Source organism: Capricornis sumatraensis, chromosome 3, assembly GCF_032405125.1.
Source record: "Capricornis sumatraensis isolate serow.1 chromosome 3, serow.2, whole genome shotgun sequence".
Classification (NCBI taxonomy): Eukaryota; Metazoa; Chordata; class Mammalia; order Artiodactyla; family Bovidae; genus Capricornis; species Capricornis sumatraensis.
The window spans coordinates 173,657,404-173,678,493 of record NC_091071.1 but is presented as its reverse complement, the minus strand read 5'-3'; the positions used below and the strand labels follow the sequence as shown (position 1 = coordinate 173,678,493).

At 53.0% G+C, this 21,090-nt stretch overlaps 1 protein-coding gene across 1 annotated transcript; it reads right to left on the bottom strand.

Moving 5' to 3' along the window:
- Window positions 1-756: 756 nt before the first annotated feature.
- On the bottom strand, window positions 757-20,053 carry E2F2 (E2F transcription factor 2). The gene is made up of 7 exons (XM_068969407.1): window positions 19,805-20,053; window positions 14,329-14,434; window positions 11,992-12,211; window positions 11,013-11,171; window positions 9,525-9,639; window positions 7,552-7,744; window positions 757-1,025 (listed from the first exon to the last, which is right to left on the bottom strand). Exons 1-7 carry the CDS (start codon window positions 20,051-20,053, stop codon window positions 757-759), a joined length of 1,311 nt encoding a protein of 436 aa, XP_068825508.1.
- Window positions 20,054-21,090: the final 1,037 nt, after the last annotated feature.

Here is a 21,090-nt window from a genome sequence, read left to right as displayed (position 1 = left end):
AGAGAGGCAACCACAGAGCAAAGGAGCCGACAGCAACGTCCCTCGCTTCCACGTTCCTGCCCCTGTTTCCCCAGGAGCTCTTCTGGGCTTAAGCCCCTGGGAACCCCAGCTCTGGGACACAGAACAGGAATCCAGTGGCTCCCTCTCGCTGGAGTGAGGAGGCCGAAGTGCAATTGGCGTTCCAGCAGACTGGACGGGCCCTCGGGCCCAGCCCGCCGTGTTGGGGGCAGCTGGGGATTTGGCCTGGGCCCCTGGAAGCCCCAGCCTGCCCTTGGACAGCAGACGGCGCTGGGCCTGTCTGAGGAGCAGTCTTACTAGAAACTAGAAACACCTCCCTGCTAAAACTCAGGGAGGGCAGACAAACAAAACTCAACCTGCAATAAATACAAAGGCATTAAGTGCTTCTCGATGAACTGAGGGTTCTAGTGGCCCCTCAAAAAGGCAGTCGCCAGGCCTCTCCTTAGACCCAGTCCCCTCCTCTAGAGCCCTTCAGGCGAGAGGTCAGAGATCAGGAGGCTCACTAGGCCTTCCCAGGCCCGGCTTCCACGAGGAAGGACAGGGCCCCACCCCTGCTGGGCTCCTACCCGGTATCCTTCACCTCCCCCAGGACAGCATCGACTGGCAGTGGGTAGGAAAGGAAAGGGGAGGAGGGAACCCTTCCACCTTGAGGGCAGCACCTCATGTCTCACATCCTGTGAGGAGGTAGAAACGGGCCGGGCTGCCCCGGGTGGGGTGGAGGGTGCAGGCAGCGCCAATTCAGTTAATCAGCAGGTCCCCGAGATCGTAGGTGTCGAAGAGGTCGCTGATGCCCTCCCCGCCGTCCAGGCCCCACAGGTAGTCATCCTGGTCTAAGGGCGGGGAGAAGCTGATCAGAGGGGAGCTGCCGGGCAGCGTCGGGGACAGGAACTGGTCCTCAGTCTGCTGCAGCAGTGGGTGCGGCAGCTCCAGCATGTTCTCCGTGGCCTCCAGGGGGACAAGGGGCGGTGGGGGCGGTGGCAGGACCTGCGGGGACGTCAGTGCTGGCTCTGCAGACAGACAGACAGACAGGGTTACGCCCGGTCCCCCCAGAGCCGCCGGTCAGACCTCTGGGAACAAGAACTGCCTCCAGTTCCCTGGGCGGCTATGCACCCTGCACGTCTCTTCTATCCCGGCCCTCGCCCGAAAGCACAGGACACCTCCCTTTCCCACCCCAGTTCCAGCAGCAACCCCCTTCACCCGCACTCTCTCCCCTCCCCTCTCCTGTCTCCGCACACACCCCCAGCTTCTGCCCCAACCCTCCCCACTGTCACCATCAAGGCCCGCTCCCCTGAAGTCATCCACTGTTCTCTTTCTTTCTGCATCCACCCCCTCACTCTCCTAGGTCTTTCCTGTCGACGCACAGACATCCTTTAATAACTCTTATCTTTAAAGAGCATTCCTCCTCTGACCTCATGACTCTCTCCAATTACCAGCCCATTATACTGCTCCCTTTCGCAGTGAAGTTTCTCAAGAGTTACCCATGGGACTTTCCTGGTGGTCCAGTGGCTAAGACATTGTGCTCCCGATGCGGGATGCTGGGGTTCAATCCCCGGTCAGGGAACTAGATCTTACATGCCGCAACCAAGAGTTTACTAAGATCTTGCATGCCGTAACTCATACCTGGTGCGGCCAAAAAAAAAGTTTCCCGTGTTCACTCCCTACTTCCCCACCACTGTTCATGCTTCAGCCCACTCCAACCTGGGGTCTGTCCCCACCACGCCACTGAGCCAGTGCCCTCTGTGTTGCTAAATCCAGTGATCGGTTCTCCGATCTCATCCTGTCTGACCTTCCAGCAGAATCGCACGCAGTCATTCACAACCTTCTGGAAACATGTTCTTCCCTTGGCTTCAGAGGTACTAGATTCTCCTGCTTTTCTTTCTACCGCTTTGGCTTCTTCTCCTTGATCTCCTTTCCTCTTCCCAACTTCTAAACCCTGAAGCCCACAGGCTCCATCCTCTGACTCTTCTCTCCTTTGGTTTCACTCGAACCCAGGTAATCTCAGCCAGCCCATGGCTTTATACTTGTCTCCAGACCTGCTGCTCCCAAGTGGATGCCTCCAGCGTGGCCGCCACTTCCAGGCTCTGGGTTCCTGCTTCATCTCCGTTTACACGACATCAGAGCTCAGCATGTCAAAACCACACTCCCGGTTTAGTTCAGTTCAGTTGCTCAGTCATGTCTGACTCTTTGCGACCCCGTGGACTGCAGCACACCAGGCCTCCCTGTCCATCACCAACTCCCGGAGTTTACTGAAACTCATGTCCTTTGATTTGGTGATGCCATCCAACCATCTCATCCTCTGTCGTCCCCTTCTCCTCCAGCTTTCAATCTTTGCAGCATCAGGGTCTTTTCCAGTGAGTCAGTTCTTCACATCAGGTGGCCAAAGTATTGGAGTTTCAGCTTCATTTTCAGTCATTCCAATGAATATTCAGGACTGATTCACCTTAAGATAGACTGGTTGGATTGCCTTGCAGTCAAGGGACTCTCATGAGTCTTCAACACCACAATTCAAAGGCATAAATTCTTTGGCTCTCAGCTTTCTTTATAGTCCAACTCCCCAAATCTCGGTCTTCCCCATCATATTCAGTGAACCCACACCCACTTAGTTGGGCTTCCCTGATAGCTCAGTTGGTAAGGAATCCACCTGCAATGCAGGAGACATGGGTTTGATCCCTTGGTTGGGAAGATCCCCTGGAGAAGGGAAAAGGCTACCCATTCTGGTATTCTGGCCTGGAGAATTCCGTGGACTGTATAGTCCATGGGGTCGCAAAGAGTCAGACATGACTGAGTGACTTTTACTTTCAGCTACTTAGTTGGGCTTAGGCCAAAAGGCCCAAGAATCATCTGAAATCCTGTCATTTCCCCCGAATCTAACCCAGCAGCAAGTCTGGTCATCTCCACAACCAAGTCAACCCTCCAAGCTGCCCACTGGCTCTTCAGTCCTGCTGCTGCGGTCTGGGGCTCACCCCCTCGTCTCTCACTCAGGCCCCTGCCAGAGCCGCCTCACCTGTCTTCTTGCTTCAACTCTTGGTCCTCAGTCTATGCTCTGACTTAAAAATGGCTTAGAGGGACTTCCCTGGTGGTCCAGTGGTTAAGAATCCACGCTTCCAGAGCAAGGGGTCTGGGTTCAGTCCCTGGTCAGGGAACTAAGATCCCATATGCTGTGTGGTACCACCAAAAAGTTTTTTTTTTAAAAAAAGACTTAGAATAAAATCCAAGTTCCCACCAGAACTGAATAGGCTCTGTACAATCTCGTCCCTGCCTCCCTTTCTGTTCTCTCTCTGTACTACCTCCCACAGCTCACGCCCACCTCTCCAGACACGCCGGCCATCACCTCCTCTTCAGCATACCCAGCTCATTTCCACTTAGATGTAAGGAGGTGATTCCCTACACAGGCATGTGGAGCAGGGCACTGGAAATCCCCTGCCAAATATACCCTGACACCCAGAATCTCACCACCCGAATCGGTCCTTACCAACCAAGCATTGTTTTGAAAATACAACCATGCTGGTGTGCCAGACTGCCTGATCAACCTCCGAGCTAGGTGATTTCCTGGGTGGCCCAGAGGTTAAGAATCTGCCTTGCAAGGCAGGGGATGCAGGTTTGATCCCTGGTTGGGGAACAAAGATCCCACATGCCGTGGGGCAATTAAGCCCGCACACAGCAACTACTGAGCCTGCGTGCTGCAATGAAAGATCTCTCATATGATGCAACAAAGATCCTGCATGTCTAAACTAAGGCCTGATGCAGCCAAATAAATACTTTTTAAAATGGGTGGAAGGAAAATAAAATAAAATTCATGAAAAATCCCTAGAATTACAAAAAACGAACAGCACACACACAAACCTCAAGCTAGCTGTGTAATCGTGTGGGCAAATGACAGCACTCACAGGCCTGTTTCCTCATCCCTAAAACGGAATGACAATACCTGCCTCTGGTTGTTGAGAGGCTTAAATGCTAAGTGAGGCTAAAAAGAGCTGGTCTGCAGGCTGCCCTTCTGAAAAATAAAAATAGATCCCAATTACCGAGGGCTTGCTTCCCAGGTGGCTCAGTGGTAAAGAATCCACCTGTCAATGAAGGAGATGCAGGTTCAATCCCTGGGTCAGGAAGATCCCCAGAGGGAGGAAACGGCAGTCCACTCCAGTATTCTTGCCTAGAGAATTCCATGGACAGAGGAGCCTGGCGGGTTACAGTCCACGGGGTCCCAAAGAGTTGCACATGACTAAAGAACCACCACCGAGGGCTTACCAGACCCAGCTCTCCTCTCAAGAAGAGGCCTGTTCACCTCCTCAGACACTCAAGCAGCCCCAAGGGAGGTACTGTTATGATGTCTATTTATAGATGAGGAAACTGAAGCTCAAAGAAGCCAATCAAATGTAGTATTTGCATGAAAAAAAAGAGTTTGTTTAGCACACTGCAGAGGCCTGCAGGTGTTAAGAGGAAAAGACTGGAGGCTCAGACTCTAGCCCCTCTCACCGGCTACAGGACTCGGCACCTCGGTTTTCCCACCCAGAAAAATAAGGACCCACCTCCCTGAAGTGTGGAAGCAGTAACCGAGCTGTCACATGTGAGAGGTTCAACCCCAGGTCAGATTCCTCTCATCCATCCACCCACCCACCCACCCATCCATCCATTTCCTCTCTCTCACTCCCTCTTTCTCTCTTGCTGTTTATTACATCCAGAAAAGAACTGCTCCTTATAACATCTGCGCCTCCACTGCACCCTGAATGGTTCGTATCCACTTAAATATCTCCAGACCCATACACAGTAGGTGTTTAGTTCACATAAATTTTTTAGAAGTCACATTCACGCTGTATCCTTGCCTGAAACGCACCCAAATATCACGAGGGAGTTTTAGTGTCTCTGTTTTAGAAACGTGGAAATAGAGGCTCGGAGGAGTTAAAACAGCTCTCCCACAGTCACCCCATCATAGAAGGGGAAGCGCAGACTGAAACCCAAGCCTCCCAACTTCAGCTCAGGCACCCTCAGCCACATGTAGGTTTAAGTCAGAATGTCACAGCCTGGAGGGATGTTCAATGACCCAGGTTCTAACCCTCCCATTACAGATGAAGGAAAAAAGGTCCCAAAGTGTTAGTGACTTCCCTGGTGGTTCCAGAACTGGGAAACCATCCCTTCCCAGGATGGGAACCTGGGTCCCAAGACTGTAGTGACTTCCTCTTTGGACCTGGCCCTTGGACCACAGGATGACCCTGCTTCAAGCCAGAACATGGAGCATGTGCGTGTGTGTGTGTATACCTTCTGGAAGACTTCTCTTCTCAGCAGGGACATCACTAAGAGGCCATGTGACAAGGGTGGAGGGGGGCAGCAAGGGCACAGGCCCTGGCACAGAGCTGGCCCCTCCACCGGCTCTTCTGTAAACTTCTCGTCCTTTGGGGCCTCAGGCTCTTGACTTGTACAAGTGAGGTGAAAACCTCACCCTGGGTTCTGCATTCAGGTCCACCACCTCTGCCCAAGGTCTCAGATGAAAACTGAAGGTTCTAACTCTGGAGAGCCACGCACATGTTGACAGTGGGGTGAAAGAGCAGCAGAGGAGGAGGGAACAGGGCGGGGCCCCGGTCTGGACTGGCAGATAGGCACTGGGAGGTGCCCAGAGGGACAGATGGCTGATGCAGGGAGAGCCTTGGTCCCCGGACCAGGCCAGGACACAGCAGAGATCACTAGAGAAGAGCTGGAAGTCTGGGTTCTTGTCTAGGCCCTGCTGCTATCTTGCTGTGTGACTGCAGGAAAGTCACTTGCCCTCTCTGGGCTTCAGTTTATTTGTGTATAAGAGGAAGCGCTGAGTTAAAACAGGAGTCAACAAACTTCTGTAAAGGGGCCAGATAGTATTTTAGGCTTTGCAGGACATGTATGGACTCTGCCACACACACATCACTTGCCCGACCCCGAACCCTCAACTCTGTAAAACTATGAAAACCATTCTCAGCTTATGGGTCATATAAAAACAGGTCAGATTTGCTTTGCAGGCAATAGTTTTGTTAACCCTTGAGTTAAAGAAATGGAATCCAATCTGTGTTCTGTAGATACCTGCTCCCATCCACCACACACACAAAAAAGCCTCTTCCAGGGGATTCCCTGGCAGTTAAGTGGTGAGGACTCAGAACTTTCACTGTCATGGCCTGGGTTCAATCCCTGGTTGGGGAACTAAGATCTCACAAGCCACACGGCCACACACACACACACAAAAGCCTTTTCCACCAGACCAGCTCTAGCTTTGCATTTGTTTAAACACCAGGGTTCTATTTAGGGGAATTCTGCTGCTAAGAAAACACGAGCCTTGCAGAGGCTCCCATTTCTACTCCTACCCGACTCCCAGTCTCCCCAGGAAGCCCTCAGGGACTCTCCCACTTCCTTAGTTCTTGGCAACAGCCTCATTTTACCTCCGGCCAGGCGTAGACAGCTTTTAGCTGTTCCACCCACCTCCCAGCAACCGTCCTTGATTTGTTCTGTGCCTGGTGGAGAGATTCCTGGGCTATGAGTGTGGAGACCAAGGTTCAAGATACAGCTCCACTGCCTTCCAGCTGGGAGGCCTTGGGCAGGTCACATCAGCTCTGTTTCAGTTCATTTATCTCTAAACTGGGAACAATAAAAACCACCTCAAGAACTGTTATAAGGAGTTATGTGATAATGGATGTCCTTGATACATGGTTGTGGTTCAAAAAACCTTCATTATTATCTCCTTAGAAAGTGTTAAGAACTTCCCTGGCGGTCCAGTGGCTAAGAATCCACCTGCCAATGCAGGAGAGTTCAGTCCCTGGTCTGGGAAGATCCTACCTGCCACAGAGCAACTAATCCTGTGCACCACAGCAACTGAGTCCATTGTTGAGCCTTCCTTGGAAAACCTACAGTTTCCATTCACTAAGGGCTGATTGAGTGTCAAGGAGCTTTTCTATTGGTTGTTACAGAAGTAGCAGGACTAACGGCAGAGACCACCATAATGATAATAATAGGTAATTATTATTGCTATTAATAACAATATTGCCAGTTATCACCAGGCATTGTTCTAAATGCTTTACCTATATACATATTTTTTTGGCTGCACCAAAAAATGCAGGATCTCAAGTCCCCCAACCAAGATTCAAACCTGTGTCCCCTGAATTGGAAGCTTGATGTCTTAACCATTGGACCACCAGGAAAGTCCCCACCTTACTTATATTTATTAACTCATTCAATTTTCACAACCTGTGAAGTAGATCCTATTAATTACTATGCCCAAGTTACAGATGAGGAGATTAAGACAAAGAAAGGTTAAGTGACCTGTCCAAGATCATACGGCTGGTAAGTGGAAGAGCTAGGATTCGAACACAGGCCCTCCTCTGCCCAGAGCCACGTCAGTCTTCCCATTGAGACAAGGAACATGCGTGTGCTTTATAAAGTGTAACGTGCAATGCACACACGTCGGGGAGAAGGATTCTCTCCCCTGATGGTGGGTAGAAGGTAGGTATCCCACAATTGCTGCTATGGAAAAGGAAGACTTGAAGGCTAGTGCCCCTCCCCATCTCCTGCCCCTTGTCTCACCTGAGGATGCCGTGGGTTCCATGATCCCAGGGTCGCTGTTGCTGCTGGGCTGGGTGGAGTCAGGGCTGGGGCTGAGGGCGGAAGTGGAGGGAAGGGGCTCCCTGGCAGGACTGTGGGGCTCCTGCACCTCTTCTGGGCACAGGTAAACCTCGATGGGCCCCTGGGTGCTCTTCAGATGTATCTGCAGGTTTTCCTGCAGAAGGGAGAGAACCCAGGTCATGGGTCTGAGCACCAGGGCACTTACTCATGGCTCAGCATGTGTGGACGGACACATGAGGCTCTCAATGTCCATGCGAGCTCGCAGCCCCTGAGCTGGGTGCTGGGCCTGCCCCATGTGGCCTGTGGCAGACATCTGTCTGGGCCCAAGACCTCCCCGACCCTTTCTTTTAGGGAGAAAGCTTTGATTTCCCTTAGAGAAACCACTCCTTCCCTACTCTCAGGCCTGAGCTGGTATCATAAAAGCTGTCTTTGCCACTGCAAGTGGAGAGCTGGCCCGGAGTATGGCAGAGTGAGAGACGGAGTGCGTGAGGCCAACTTGAAGTCCCAGTTTGAGCACCTGAATCCAGCTTTGCCTGCAATCCCCAAATCTTCCCCTGGACCCGTCACTTGGTTCCCCCGAGGTGCCCCTCACTGGAGCAGGTTGGACGAGGTTTTCTGTTATTTGTAACCGAGAGACTGATACTTGGCCTTCCCGCCCTTGCTTCCTGGCTGCCTCAACCAACGTAAGCCACAGCTGCTAACACAGCCACTGCTCCTGACGGCATCCAGGTGTCCATGCCTGCGCCCAGGCAGCCCCTCTGCCTGCCCCCACTTCTCCTGGCAAAGACCCTATTAATTCTTTAGGACTCTATTTTCCTGTCATCACCTGTGGGCCCTTCTTCCAACTCTCCTTCCTCCAGGCCCTCAAAGCAAATGACAGCATCACTGCTTGCTTGGCTGGCTCTTTTCCCCACTAGGTCCTGAGATTTTTCAAAGTGAGGGCAGGGCCCTTATTTATCTGAATGCTTTTCTGCTAAACAGATTATGTCCTGAGCCCTTATTAGACTCTGGGTTGGGAGTACAACACGGGTGGAACATGGTTTTGTGGAGGTCACCCTCTAATAGAGGAAGCAGCACATAATTGTGTAATCGCTGATACATCCTGGCCAGCGGAGGTTAAATGTGACGGAGAAGGGCAGGTGGTTATGAAGCTGGGGAGTAATCAAGGAAGGCTTCCTGAGGAGGTGACGTTCACGTTTCGACCTGTAGGATGAACGGCAGTAAAGCAGACAGAGAGGGACTTCCCTGGTGGTCCAGTGGTTAAGAATCTGCTTTCCAGTGCAGGGAACAAGGGTTCAAGGAACCTGGTTGGGGAACTAAGAGTCCACATGCTGCAGGGCAACTAAGCCCATGTCCCCTAGAACTCACGAGCTGCAACTACCAAGCCCACACGCTCTGGGGTCGGCGCCACAACTAAAGAACCCAAGTGCTGCAGCTAAAACCCACATAGAAATACTGAGGCCAAGAGAGGGAACAGCATGCCAGAAGGCCTCGTACTGGGGTTGAGCTTAGCGTGGTGTGGAAACCGCAGGCAGGTCAGTGTGGCCGAAGTAAAGACAGGTCAGGAGCAGCACAGAGAGGAGGCTGGAGGGGTCAGAGCTCAGATGGTCCCATAAGGTGTGTAAAGAATGCTGGCCTTTAACCTAGGAGAGCACGGTTAACATGGAAGGACTATTGTGAGTACTGACAGTGCTGTGTGTGGGCAGGGCTGGTGGGAGGTGGAGAGAAACTGGGAACTGAGAGATTTCTCAGGCCGGTACCTGATGCCCTTGCCAGCTTCTGCCTCTTCTGCCCCAGCTCGGAGACTATCAGTCTTCCCAGGGCCACCAGCATGGCCCTGGGAAGCTTGGGCCTGGGCAGTTCTGGGGACAGAACCCGCAGGGCTGCCTGGAATGTCCCTGGCCCTGCCCTCCACCCAACGCTTCCCCTCTCACCTCACTCCTGTCAGGCACCTCCAGTCTCGTCTGCGGAGGGGCCTTGACCGCAATCACCGTCTGCTCCTTAAAGTTGCCCACAGCACGGATGTCCTGGTACGTCACATAGGCCAGTGTAGGGCCAGGGGAGTCAAGAGAAGTGACTGTTGGCTCGAAATTCAAATTCCCAGCTTGCCCAGAAGGGATCTAAATCCACCTCTCAAAACCTCTAACCATCTCCAAACTATAACCTGTTATTTTAATATCATAAGCTACATTGAATCCCTTGAGATACAGGGGTATAAATCATTTTTTTTTAAATCTGCCTTAGGGGTTTCCCTGGCAGTCCAGTGGTTAAGACTGCACTTCAAATGCAGAGAGTGTGGGTTCAATCCCTGGTCAGGGAACTAAGATCCCACGTGCCACGTGGCATGACCAAAAAAAATAAGTGGTGCCTTATATCAGCTTTTTACATAAAGGCTTCAACTGTTAAGGTAGATTATAAGCTCTGTCTTATTTCTTTATATTTCTCACAATGCCTCCCATCCTTCCGAAAATATAGTCAGATCCAAATGCCCATTCGATGGTCAAACCATTTGGGGAAAGTGTATGTAAAGCCATTGCAAAATTTATGCTCTTTGACCTCATTGATTCAATCCTAGGAATCTAACCCAAGGAAATAAGTTTAAAAAGAAAACTCAGGAAAAGGTTCTATCTATAAAGATATTCATAACAATGTTTCTTTACAGATGCAGAAATCTAGAACTGATCTCAATGCCGTTCTAGGCCTTGTCAACAAACCACAGTGGGCTGAGTAGGACATTCTCAAACCATTTAAAATGCGAGGTTAAACCATATGAAACTGCTGTTTTTTATAGCTTAAAAAATGGTCCAATACCAATTTCAAGTGAATCAACCAAAATAATTAGAAAGGACGCATAACAACATAAAAACCACCTATGGTAATATACTAACTGGAGAAAAAAAGTGAAAGTGAAGTCGCTTAGTCATGTCCAACTCTTTGTGACCCCATGGGCTGTAGCCTACTTGGATCCTTCGTCCATGGGGTTTTCTAGGCAAGAGTACTGGAGTGGGTTGCCATTTCCTTCTCCAGGGAATCTTCCTGACCCAGGGATCGAACCTGGGTCTGCTGCACTGCAGACAGACGCTTTACCGTCTGAGCCACCAGGGAAGCCAAGTGGAGAAAAGTAGGATATATTAAAATACTGTGTACAGTAGGCACACACTGTATTTATTTTTCTCCATATATTATGTTTTCTCCATTTTCCAGATTTATGGAAATGTACTTGTCTTTTTTTTTTAATCTTAAGAAAGTAACTTTAATAGACCCAAGAGGAAAAACCACCAAGGAAGTCTTTCTTCAGTGATACGCCAGACCCCTGGGATACATCAGCCCCTGCAGAGAGGTTCTGCATCAGCTCTGGGTGGTTATGAGCATGCCACAGGCCCCCTGCCCCCAGACCCCTTCTTCCCAACCAAGGAGGATATCTCTTGTTGGCCTTGTCCTCCGTCAGGTGCTTGAAGTTCAGAGAGCAGCTGTGGATGAGCTGGTCCAGGGCCTGCTCCATGCTCATCAGCTCCTTCAGCTCCTGCCCCAGCTGCTGCTGCTTCCCAGGCCGCGTGGGGTCTTCAAACAGTCCCCTGCCTCTGGGGACAGAACAGCCACCCCACCCAACAGTGTCAGTCTCAGTCTCCACCCAGGGACCCCCGCCCCAGGGCTGCTGTGCAAAGCCGCACAGGCGGTGCAGGCGAAACTCCAGGAAGGGGCTGTTCACAGGGTCTATGAAGGTGCCCCTTGGCTTGTAAAGATTAGTGGTCCTGCCTAGCTCCCAGGGAACTGCCAGGGACTGAACTTGAGTTTTGGGGATTGGGCTAGGGAAAAGAAACAAGTCAGGGCCTGACTCCACTTTTGAGGGGCGGAGGCTTTCAATGTTACCCACCCCATGCCGCAGGCTGCTCCAAATGGCAGGGAGCTGCAGTGACCTCACTCCTGACTCCTCTGCCTGCGTTCTCTTAAGAGCTCATGCCAGGGGTTACAGATCTGTTCTATAAGACCTTGTAGAAGTGAGGGATGGAGTCCTTATCTCAGCTGAAAGGAGTCTAGGTCACTACTGCTCAGTATCCCACAGGACTGTCCTAAATTAGAAATATTGGGACCCCTGGCTCAAAAAGATCTAGGGTGCTCTTAGCCTCTACACGCCCTGGATATCACTCTCTGCCCCCGCATGCTCTCATTTTATTAGAGCATATACACCTGCTCTTCCATCCCATTCTTAAATACACTGGCTCCACCCCCAGCATGTAAGCTCATTGGATGTTGCCCTGGAAATTCCCCAGCCAGCGCGTGTGCCCATTGGATGCTGCTCTCAGGCCCGCCTCCCACATTGCAACCTGCGGCTATTGCCCCTGGCCCCGCCCACTGCACCTGCGCTCACTGGTGCCGCCTGCCCCAGGCCCAGGCACTCACACCCACTGGATGTTGTTCTTGGCCTTCTTGCGGATGAGCTGGATGCCCTCCAGCACGTTGGTGATGTCGTAGATGCGTCGCTTCTGCACGTCCAGCACCTCAGCAGCCCAGTTCAGGTCCAGAACCCCATCCTCAGACTCACTCAGGAGGTAAATGAATTTCTTGGTGAGCAGCCCCAGCGATGTGTCATAGCGAGTCTTTTCCCCAGGGGACTTGGGGGCTGAGGAGGAAAGGGGTTCAGTCACTGCTCAGAGAAGGGCCCTGGGGACCTTCCTCCATTGACCTGAAGCCACTAAGTCCCACCCTTCACATGAGCACCCACTTCCCAGTTTACAGAGTACTGGGAGGGTGGGAGGGTGGTCATTCACCACCATTGTTCAAATAGGGAATCTGATAAACTAGAGAGGCAAAGTAACTTGCTTCAGGTTTCACAATCATGGAGGCGTTATCAGGGCTGGAAACCAATTATTCTAACTCTTGGTTCGCACCTCTCCACCAAAGCTCAGAGCAGCCATACCACCACCAACACCAACAACAAATGCTTACTGTGTGTAGGTCACTGTTCTAGGCACTTCCCATATACAACATATTTAATCCTTAACCCTACAGGTTTGGTATGGAAGCATCCCCATTTCACAGATGAGAACACTGAGGCACAGACAGACTAAGTAATTTGCTCAGCTCCCTCAACTAGCAAGTGGCCGAGTTGGCACTTAAATCCAGGCAGCCTGGCTCCAGAAGTCTCCTTTCCTAACCACTACCCAATCCTACCAGTTATGTCAGAAATTTGGAATTAGGGTAGGAAGGAAATAACAAGGACATGTTTATAGACTTGCTTTTTTCTTTGTTTTACTGAGATATAATTAACATCCAACACTGCATAAGTGTAGACTTGCCTTTTCTTTCTATGTGTCATCCAGTGATTATCTGAGAGGAATCAGTCTTGTTACGTCACATGCAGCTGGTTCACGAAAAAGGTCCCTTTCTTAATGAGGTCGATGTCACAAGACCATACCTCAGCTGCAGCATCTTAAACCACAAGAAGACTTTTGCAATCTAGTGACTTGCAAGTCATATAGCAAGTTAGTGGCTAAACTAGTTCTGGGAAGTGAGTTTTAGAGAGTCTCAGATTCCTCTAGAAGGGGACTTTAGAACCCCTTAATATATAGATCCAACCAGTCCATCCTAAAGGAGATCAGTCCTGGGTGTTCATTGGAAGAACTAATGCTGAAGCTGAAACTCCAATACTTTGTCCACCTCATGCAAAGAGTTGACTCATTGGAAAAGACCCTAATGCTGGGAGGGATTGGGGGCAGGAGGAGAAGGGGACAATAGAGGATGAGATGGCTGGATGGCATCACCGACTCGATGGACATGAGTCTGAGTGAACTCTGGGAGTTGGTGATGGACAGGGAGGCCTGGTGTGCTATGATTCATGAGGTCACAAAGAGTCGGACACGACTGAGCGACTGAACTGAACTGAATATATGGATAGCAAGTATTTGGCACACAGACAGCTTTGTCAATTCTTGCATCCAAGACAGACATTACTAATTGATTGGGATCCTTCAATGAAGAGCTCTGGGAAGCCTCTACTAGTCAACTGAGAGGAAACTTTCTTGCTATTCCTGATCTAGCTGCGCCTTGTTTGACAGATGATATGGCTAAGGAGTGACCACTCATGTGCCCTGCCCAGACCTGGAAGTTCCAGACCCTCCATCTTCCAACCCAGTCACATACCTTTTTTTTATTAAGTCTCAGTTCCCCCAAATTAGCGTTAATACAATTGCTTAAACTCCCTCTCAAACCAGGATGGTGCTCAGTCACTCAGTCGTGTCTGACTCTTTGCAACCCTGAGGACTGTAGCCGCCAGGCTCCTCAGTCCATGGGATTCTCCAGGCAAGAATACTGGAGTAGGTTCCCATGCCCTCCTCCAGGAGCTCTTCCTGACCCAGGGACTGAACCCACGTCTTCTGTGTCCCAGGTGGATTCTTTCCTGCTGAGACACCCCTGGAAACCCCTCAAGCCAGAATACTGACTGAAAATATCAAGAGGCAGAAACTGGCTTCTGGCCCTGACTCCACTGACTAGCAGTTTGACCTTGGGTAAGTCCCTGAAGCTCTGGGTCTCCAGCTCCCTCATCAGTACAAGGGGGATAATCAATCTGCCTGGCAGGATCCAGTAAGAAGGTACAGGACACTGCTTTGTAAACCAGAAAGTGCGCTACGAATATCACTCCTAGTGACTTGGCCTGGGCTGCTGCCCTCTGGCCCTCCCCTCTCCACCTTGTCTCCGAGCCTGCCCTTAGACAATACCCCATCGGCTTGGGTATCTTACTTTTGGGGCTGGGGAGGCCATCCACTCTAATGCACTTCCCCTTGGGAGTCCGGAATTCAGGGACCGTGGGCCTCCCGATCCCCTCCAGGTCCAGCTTCCTTTTGGCCTTGGGGAGAGAGAGGAGAGAGAGAGGCAGAGTTTGAGAAGCATTCCTGCTTTAGCCTTTCCCCAACCTGGGGCCAAAGCCCTAAGGCCGCCAGAAGCCTAAGGCCTCCGCCTCAGTTTACCACCAATCCCGGGGGAAAAAAAATCACTGTACCTGGTAAGGAAATACCAGTGACTTGAAAAGGAAGCTTTCAGGGGAAGGAAGTCCTATTGCTGAGGGGCCTACCACACTCCCATCTTCCGAGGCCCAGGCCCTCAAGGCTACCAAAGCCAATGTGGGTTTTAATGCAGGGTTCCTTAATAAGAAGCCCCAAGGTCACTTCTGCATCCGTCTCTCCACCCACTCCCGGTATGATACAGGGAGGAAGGAATGGGTGGGGCCTACCCTGCATCAGGCTGGGGAGAGCCCCCCTCCCCCCTTGCAGAAGCAGCTGGCCCAGCCAGACTGAGTGCCCATCACAGCCTCACAGCTGGCCCTTTATCAGGGTGGGGCTGGGCATCCGCCCAGGCTCAGGGGACTTCCTGGCTCAGTGCCACACCCCAGGGAGGTGCCCACATGGGGAAGAAGTGCAAACATCTCCCCACCCCCATGTTTGGGCTCCAGCTCAAGGGCCCCGGGAGCCTCCTGAATAGACTCTATTTGCCATTCTTTCTTTGCTGAGCGGGGCAGACAATGAATCCTTCCCCTGTGTCTTAAGGACAAGCAGCTGAGGTCCCCCCTGCTCCCCCCTCCCTGTTCCCGCCAAGCTTGGGAAACACCTGCTGGGGAAATCAAACCACAGACCCATCTGCTCCTCTCCACCCCACTGCCGCCCGGCCTCAATTACGCCCAGAAGCAGTGCTGGCCCGGAAGGGGCCTCTCTCTTCGCGAGGGCTGGGCAGAGGCAGGGTTGGGGCACTGGGGCACAGGTCAGAGATATGGGCTTGGGTCTCCCCACTCCTTCACAGGCTTGCTGTGTGACTTGGGAAACGTTCCACATTTAGGAGCCCCTGTTTCCTCCTCCTAAAATGAGGTAGACGATACCTACCACCGGGGGCTGTCCTAGAGCTTCAAGGAGACAGATAACCTTTGTAAAGCGCTCAGCACTCAGCAGGGGTTCAGGCTAATCTCAGCTTCTTCTTTGACAAACTATTCTGGGGGTCGCTGAACCCATTTCCTTCCTCTCCCTTTCCCCCAGTCACCTAGACACCCCTACCCTAGCTAAGACAGAGAGGCCTATTTTAACCTTTGGTGGTGAGGTCATGCTCAACAGGGCTGAGACTTCTAACCGCTGCTGAGCACAGCTGGGCTGACAGGTGTTGGGGGTGATGATGGCTCTTGCTGCTGTCAGCTCCCTTCCCCCTTCTCAAGCCTCCTCCAAGAAGTCTTCCTGGACTGATCTGAGGAGCCCCGTTCCTTGGTTTGAGGAGCCTGGATATGATTCTCCTCTCCTCCACCCCAATCCAGACCTGGACATGATCCAAACACCACACCTCTCTGCTTATTTGAATCTCTTGTTGAAGTCTCTCTGAAATATTCCTTTTCTAACCTCCCAGCTGGGGAGATGCTAGATTCTAGGGACGGTAACCTGCTCTAGTCCCATCTTGTCTATAGAAACAGTCCTGATCATTCACTGAGACCTTCTACCTGCCTTAGACCAAGTCCCAACATTCATCATCTCGCTGAATCTTTTCCATATCGCAAATCCCCATTTTACAGCTGAAGAAAGTGAGACCTGGTGAGTCCAGGGCAAGGAGAGGAAGGGGAGTCACGCTGAGCTCTACCTGAGACAGAGATGGCGCCCAGAGTCTCCCCACCCCCACTCACCTCCCCCACCCAAAGAAAACCAGCCTCTGCTAAGTTCACAGAACACACCAGGAAGAACCACACGACCTGCAGAGCAAGGAGGGGAGGGCCTTGAACGGAGTACCTGTGCGGGGCCTATCGCATGCTCACCAGCCCTAACTCATTATGGCAATCTCTCTTCCAGAAGGAGAAGTGGAAACTCAGAGAGGGTAAGCCATGTGCCCAAGGCCACACAGAGAGGACAGCCAGAGTTTGAACCCAGGTCTGTCTGACTCCAAAGCCATAGACCAGACCGCTCAGCTCCAAACCAAACACATTGCCCAAGAACCTGCTGAAATTCAAGTCAAGACCTGGCTGCGTTCATCTGCCCCCATCACTACTTCACACACACACACCGGTCCCCTCCCTTTCCTTCCCCCCTTCACCTGGTTGTGTTCACCTGCCCCCATCACTATTTCACGCACACACACACCGGTCCCCTCCCTTTCCTTCCCCCCTTCACCCTTATCCTGCACTCTCAGGGTCCGTAAGCAGCAAACTGTGAGTACGTCTCGCTGACACCTTTGAGCACTGCCCAGAGAAAAGTCAGCACGGATGCGCCTGAGCCCGGAGAACAGAAGTGGCAGAGGACAAGCCCAGGAGGATGAGGACCAAGGAGAGGCTGAGTGCAGGCCTTGGAGCCAGAGCCACCTGGGTCCCCATCCGGGCAGACCTCCTGAGCTCCACCGGCAGAATGGGGATGGCTGCTCATCCCCTGTCATCGAGGATCCCGTGAGAGGGCAGCAAAGGGCTTGCACAAGCTGCGGAGCTGTGATCGCTAACCAGGGGCAACAGCGAGGGGAGGGCTCAGAGGCGAGCTCTAAAGCATCGCGGATGTGCCTCAGAGCAAAGGCCAGCTGGGCTCCAACCTGACCCTCTTCGGCAGCCCCTCTGACTTAACCTAAAGGCCTGGTTAAGATTCCAGTCCACACTGTCAACCCCACAGGAGAAGAAAGAAGTTCCTTGCTCGGGCAGCCCTAGAGGTGAGAGGGCCAGTGATGCCAGACATCACCCCCAGCAGGTGAGGTAACCCAGGCTCAGAGGAGGGGAGGTGACTTGCCCAAAATCATACAGGGCGTGGAACCTCGTCTCTCCTGAGTCCCAAGTCCTAAGTTAGACGGTGCGGATAGGAGCTGGTGTTAAGAAGCTGAGAGCTTCGCTTCCAGATACCCCCAGCCTCCCTATGCCTACATTTCCTCATCTGACCCACCTTGTAGGGGTGCTCATTAAAATGCTCATTTTCCTTCCTGATTCTCAGAGGAAATTTGGAAAATACAGACAAATGAAAAGCAAAGGAGAAGTCCGCAGGATCCCACCCTTTCCCCAGGCTCCAGCAGCGTGACCCCAAGTGAGGCCATGGGCCTGGCTGGAGCCAGATCACCCCACAGGTGGTGGAAAGAGCTCTAGCCAGGGAGCGAGGAGACCCAGGTGCCCGCCTTCTTTCTGCCACTGATCTTGTTTTGCCATCCCTGAGCAGTGCCTAAGGTCCCTTTAAACAGCAGCTCCCCAACAAATCCTGCCTCACCCTGCACTTTGCAGCCTGGCCACAAAGCAAGTGGCCACGCCCAGGGTTGGGGTTGGAGCTGCTCCTGGTCACACCCTGTGAAAATGAGTAATAGGGGTCCATGGCCTGCCCACAAGGCTTTGGGACACCAGGCAGCCGGGGAATGACCGGAGAGGGGGCTCTGGGCCCCGGAGGCCTTTAGGGTGACCTGAGGCAAAGAGATGCTCCCACGTCTTGGCTTAGGACCTGGACAAGTGACTTCACAACTCAGCTTAGTTTCCTCATCTGTGAGATGCCTCATCCCAGGCATCTTGACCAAGATAACGAATGTGAAGAGTGCCAAGCAGTGCCTGGCACATGAGAGGCATTCAGTAAAAGAGCCATTCTTGCTGTGCTCACTGAGCCCCTCCGGGAGGGAGGTACAGACAGATGCACTCGGCTCCTCTGGGAGGCAAGCGGTTCAAAACCACAGCTGTTACTAAAACTCTGCTGGGTCGCCTGAAAGCAGCTGGCCAGAGGAGAGACTGGGCCCACCACTGAGCCCCCTCCCTGGGGGCACCCAGCTCCTAAATCAGGTGTACTGGAGAAAGTCAAGCAGAGAAGAGACTGTATCTCCCTATATAACTTCAGACAGATTACATTCCCTTTCCAAGCCTCAGTTTCCCCCTGCAACATGGAGCTGCTAGGGTACAAAACTGTTTTAGATTGTAAAATACTGATTAAGAGACAGATGCAAAACTCCTGGTTATCCCTGGGTGCTTGACCTGTAAAAATAGGAAAAGCACTCCTGCCTCCTTCCTCCTAATTGGAAAGAATGTACAAGAAGGGGCTCTGAAAGTTGAAAGCCTTGATCATGAGCAAAGCAGGATTCCAGAAGCAGGAAGTGGGGGCTCTGCCTGCAGCCTGGGAGCCTAAGCCTGCTGACTGACACAGGTCTGATCAGTGCCTCTAGATCAGAGGCACTGGGGCAGAGGGGGTTATCAGTTTCTGTACTTGAACTTGATTCACCTCTCGCAAGAAAGCAACCTACAACACCACCATCTTCCCTCCCGGATCCTGCTTCCAAAACCCTGGACCTTGAGCTAGGAGAGAACTGAGGTGAATTAGTTCCCACAGCTTACCCACCCCATCCTACCCCCCCCCCCCACACACACATACACACAGATTTTCAAGACAAGGAAAATGAAGCCTAGACTCGGGCTAAGACTTGTTCGAGGACACACAGTGAATTAGTGGCAATCAGGATGAGAAACCAGGCTCCCCAACTACCACCCCCACTCCCCAGGGCTCTTCTCACTCCATCCCCACCCTATAGTTGTTTCATTTTGCTTGGGCTCCAGGAATTCCACTCCCACAAAACACACCCTGTGCCTGGTGCCACCACACTTTGGGCCCTCCCTGGCAACAGGCCTGGGGGTTTGAGAAAGGAACACTCCATCTGCAAAGGAACCTCAGAGGGCTGCCCCAACCTTGCACCTGCTACTGGCTGGCTGGGACAGAAGACTGGGCCTGGGGGTGGGGGTGGGGGTGGCACCTAGTGCAGATAATTGGGGAAGAGTTGGCTGGATGGTAAATTGAGTCTCAGCCCAGCTGGATCTGAGACCTCCTCCTGTTTTAAAGCCCCCACGGTATCCCCAGGCTCAGCTCTGTGCTTGGACAATAGCAGATACCAAGTACTGGTTTCTGAACCAAATAATGAATGAAAGAATGAATGAATGACAGCAAACTGATTCCATAGATTTCCCCAAGGTCACAGGTGCCCCGGGGGTCACGGACTGGGTCTCCACACTCCTGATCCAGTATTCTTTCTAATCCACTCCACTGGATGAGCTCATTTCATCCCAAGTCTGAAAAGGAAAGGCTCTTCTTCTTAGATATTGGGGCAATGAGTTGTTCTGGAAGCTGAAAGCAACCCTTCTGCCTCCCCAGACTCGATCTGCCTCACTTAGACTAGGTCCCAGGCGCCCCTCCCGCCTTCCCCACACCCGTAAAAGCAGAGAGGGAAGCGTTGGGTGTGGGTGGGTGGGGGTCCCCAGCATTACCGGCAGCCGGCCAGCCGGCACGCATCGCACAGCTTGACCCTCCGGTCCGTGGGGGGTGGCGTCGAGGCAGGTGCCGGGCGCCGCAGCGGGAGGCACAGTCTGCGGGTACATCTGGGTGTAGTAGGTGGTGGTCGGGCAGAGCTGGGGGCTGCTGAGGCCCGGCGACCACAGCTCCGTGGGGCTCATCGCGGGCAGCCCCTTTGGGGGTGGCCCGGCTGCCGGAGCCAGGGCCCGAGGCCCCCGCAGCATGGCGAGCGCAGCGCCCCCCTTCCCAGCCAGGCCTGGCGCGCCCGCCGGCACCTGCGGGCTTCGGAGCCCGCGGCGGCTCACACCGCCCGCGGCATGGCGCGCAGGCCAGGCAGGGCCGGACCCTCCTCTCCTGGCCCGCAGCCGAGCCGGGCAGCGCTTGGAGATCGCCGCTTGGAGATCGCCCGGCGCCGCCGGCGGCGGCGGCTGCGGCAGGGCCAGGGGCTGCCCCGCCCCTGGGGCGCCAGCGACCTGCGAGGGCCCCGCGCCCCCGAAGGCTTCAGCCCCTGGGGTCCGGCGCGCTCCGGGGAGGGGGTCTCTGGGATGCCCACGGGCTCGGCAGAAACAGCGATGCACTCAGATGGGGGAGGGGGACCGATCGCACCGACTCCCTCTCGCCTCGATCTGAAGTCCCTGAGTCTTTCTCCGCTGCTTTTTTTTTTCCCCTTTTTTTTTTAGCGCGAAACTGCGTGCCGCGAAATTCGGATCTCCCGCGGAAAATGCCGGGCTCCAATTGGTCGCTGCTACAGGCACAGGCTCCACCCCCCGGAAGGACCAGTCCCTCGAGGTGGTGATTGCAACACAAGCTTGATGCTTAAAGGGGCCGCCGTACCTGCTGTCGCCCGGTGCCCTCCCGCTCTGGCAGCCCGAGAAACAGACCCGGAGGGTGGTTCCCAGACAGCAGAGGCAACCACGCCCTGAGGACTGGGTCCGAATACCCAGGGGGTGGAGGGGATCTTTTGGCGTGGAGTCTTTGGCCTGAACCCAAACCCAGTGGTACATGGCTCGAGCTGCAGGCCTTTTGTTAGTTTGCATTATAGCTCAGCTAACGCTAATGTAGAGGTATTTATATCCTTTTCCCCGCTGAAATGAAAGCCAGAAAAGTCCACTCTTTCTTGGCACGGGGCGGGGTGGCGGTGGGGGAAGGGCGAGGGACGGAGACTAAGGTTTATACCTCTTCATAGGGGGATCCTAACATCTATCGGATGAGATGGATGGCATCACCGACTCAATGGGCATGAGTTTGAGTAGGCTCCAGG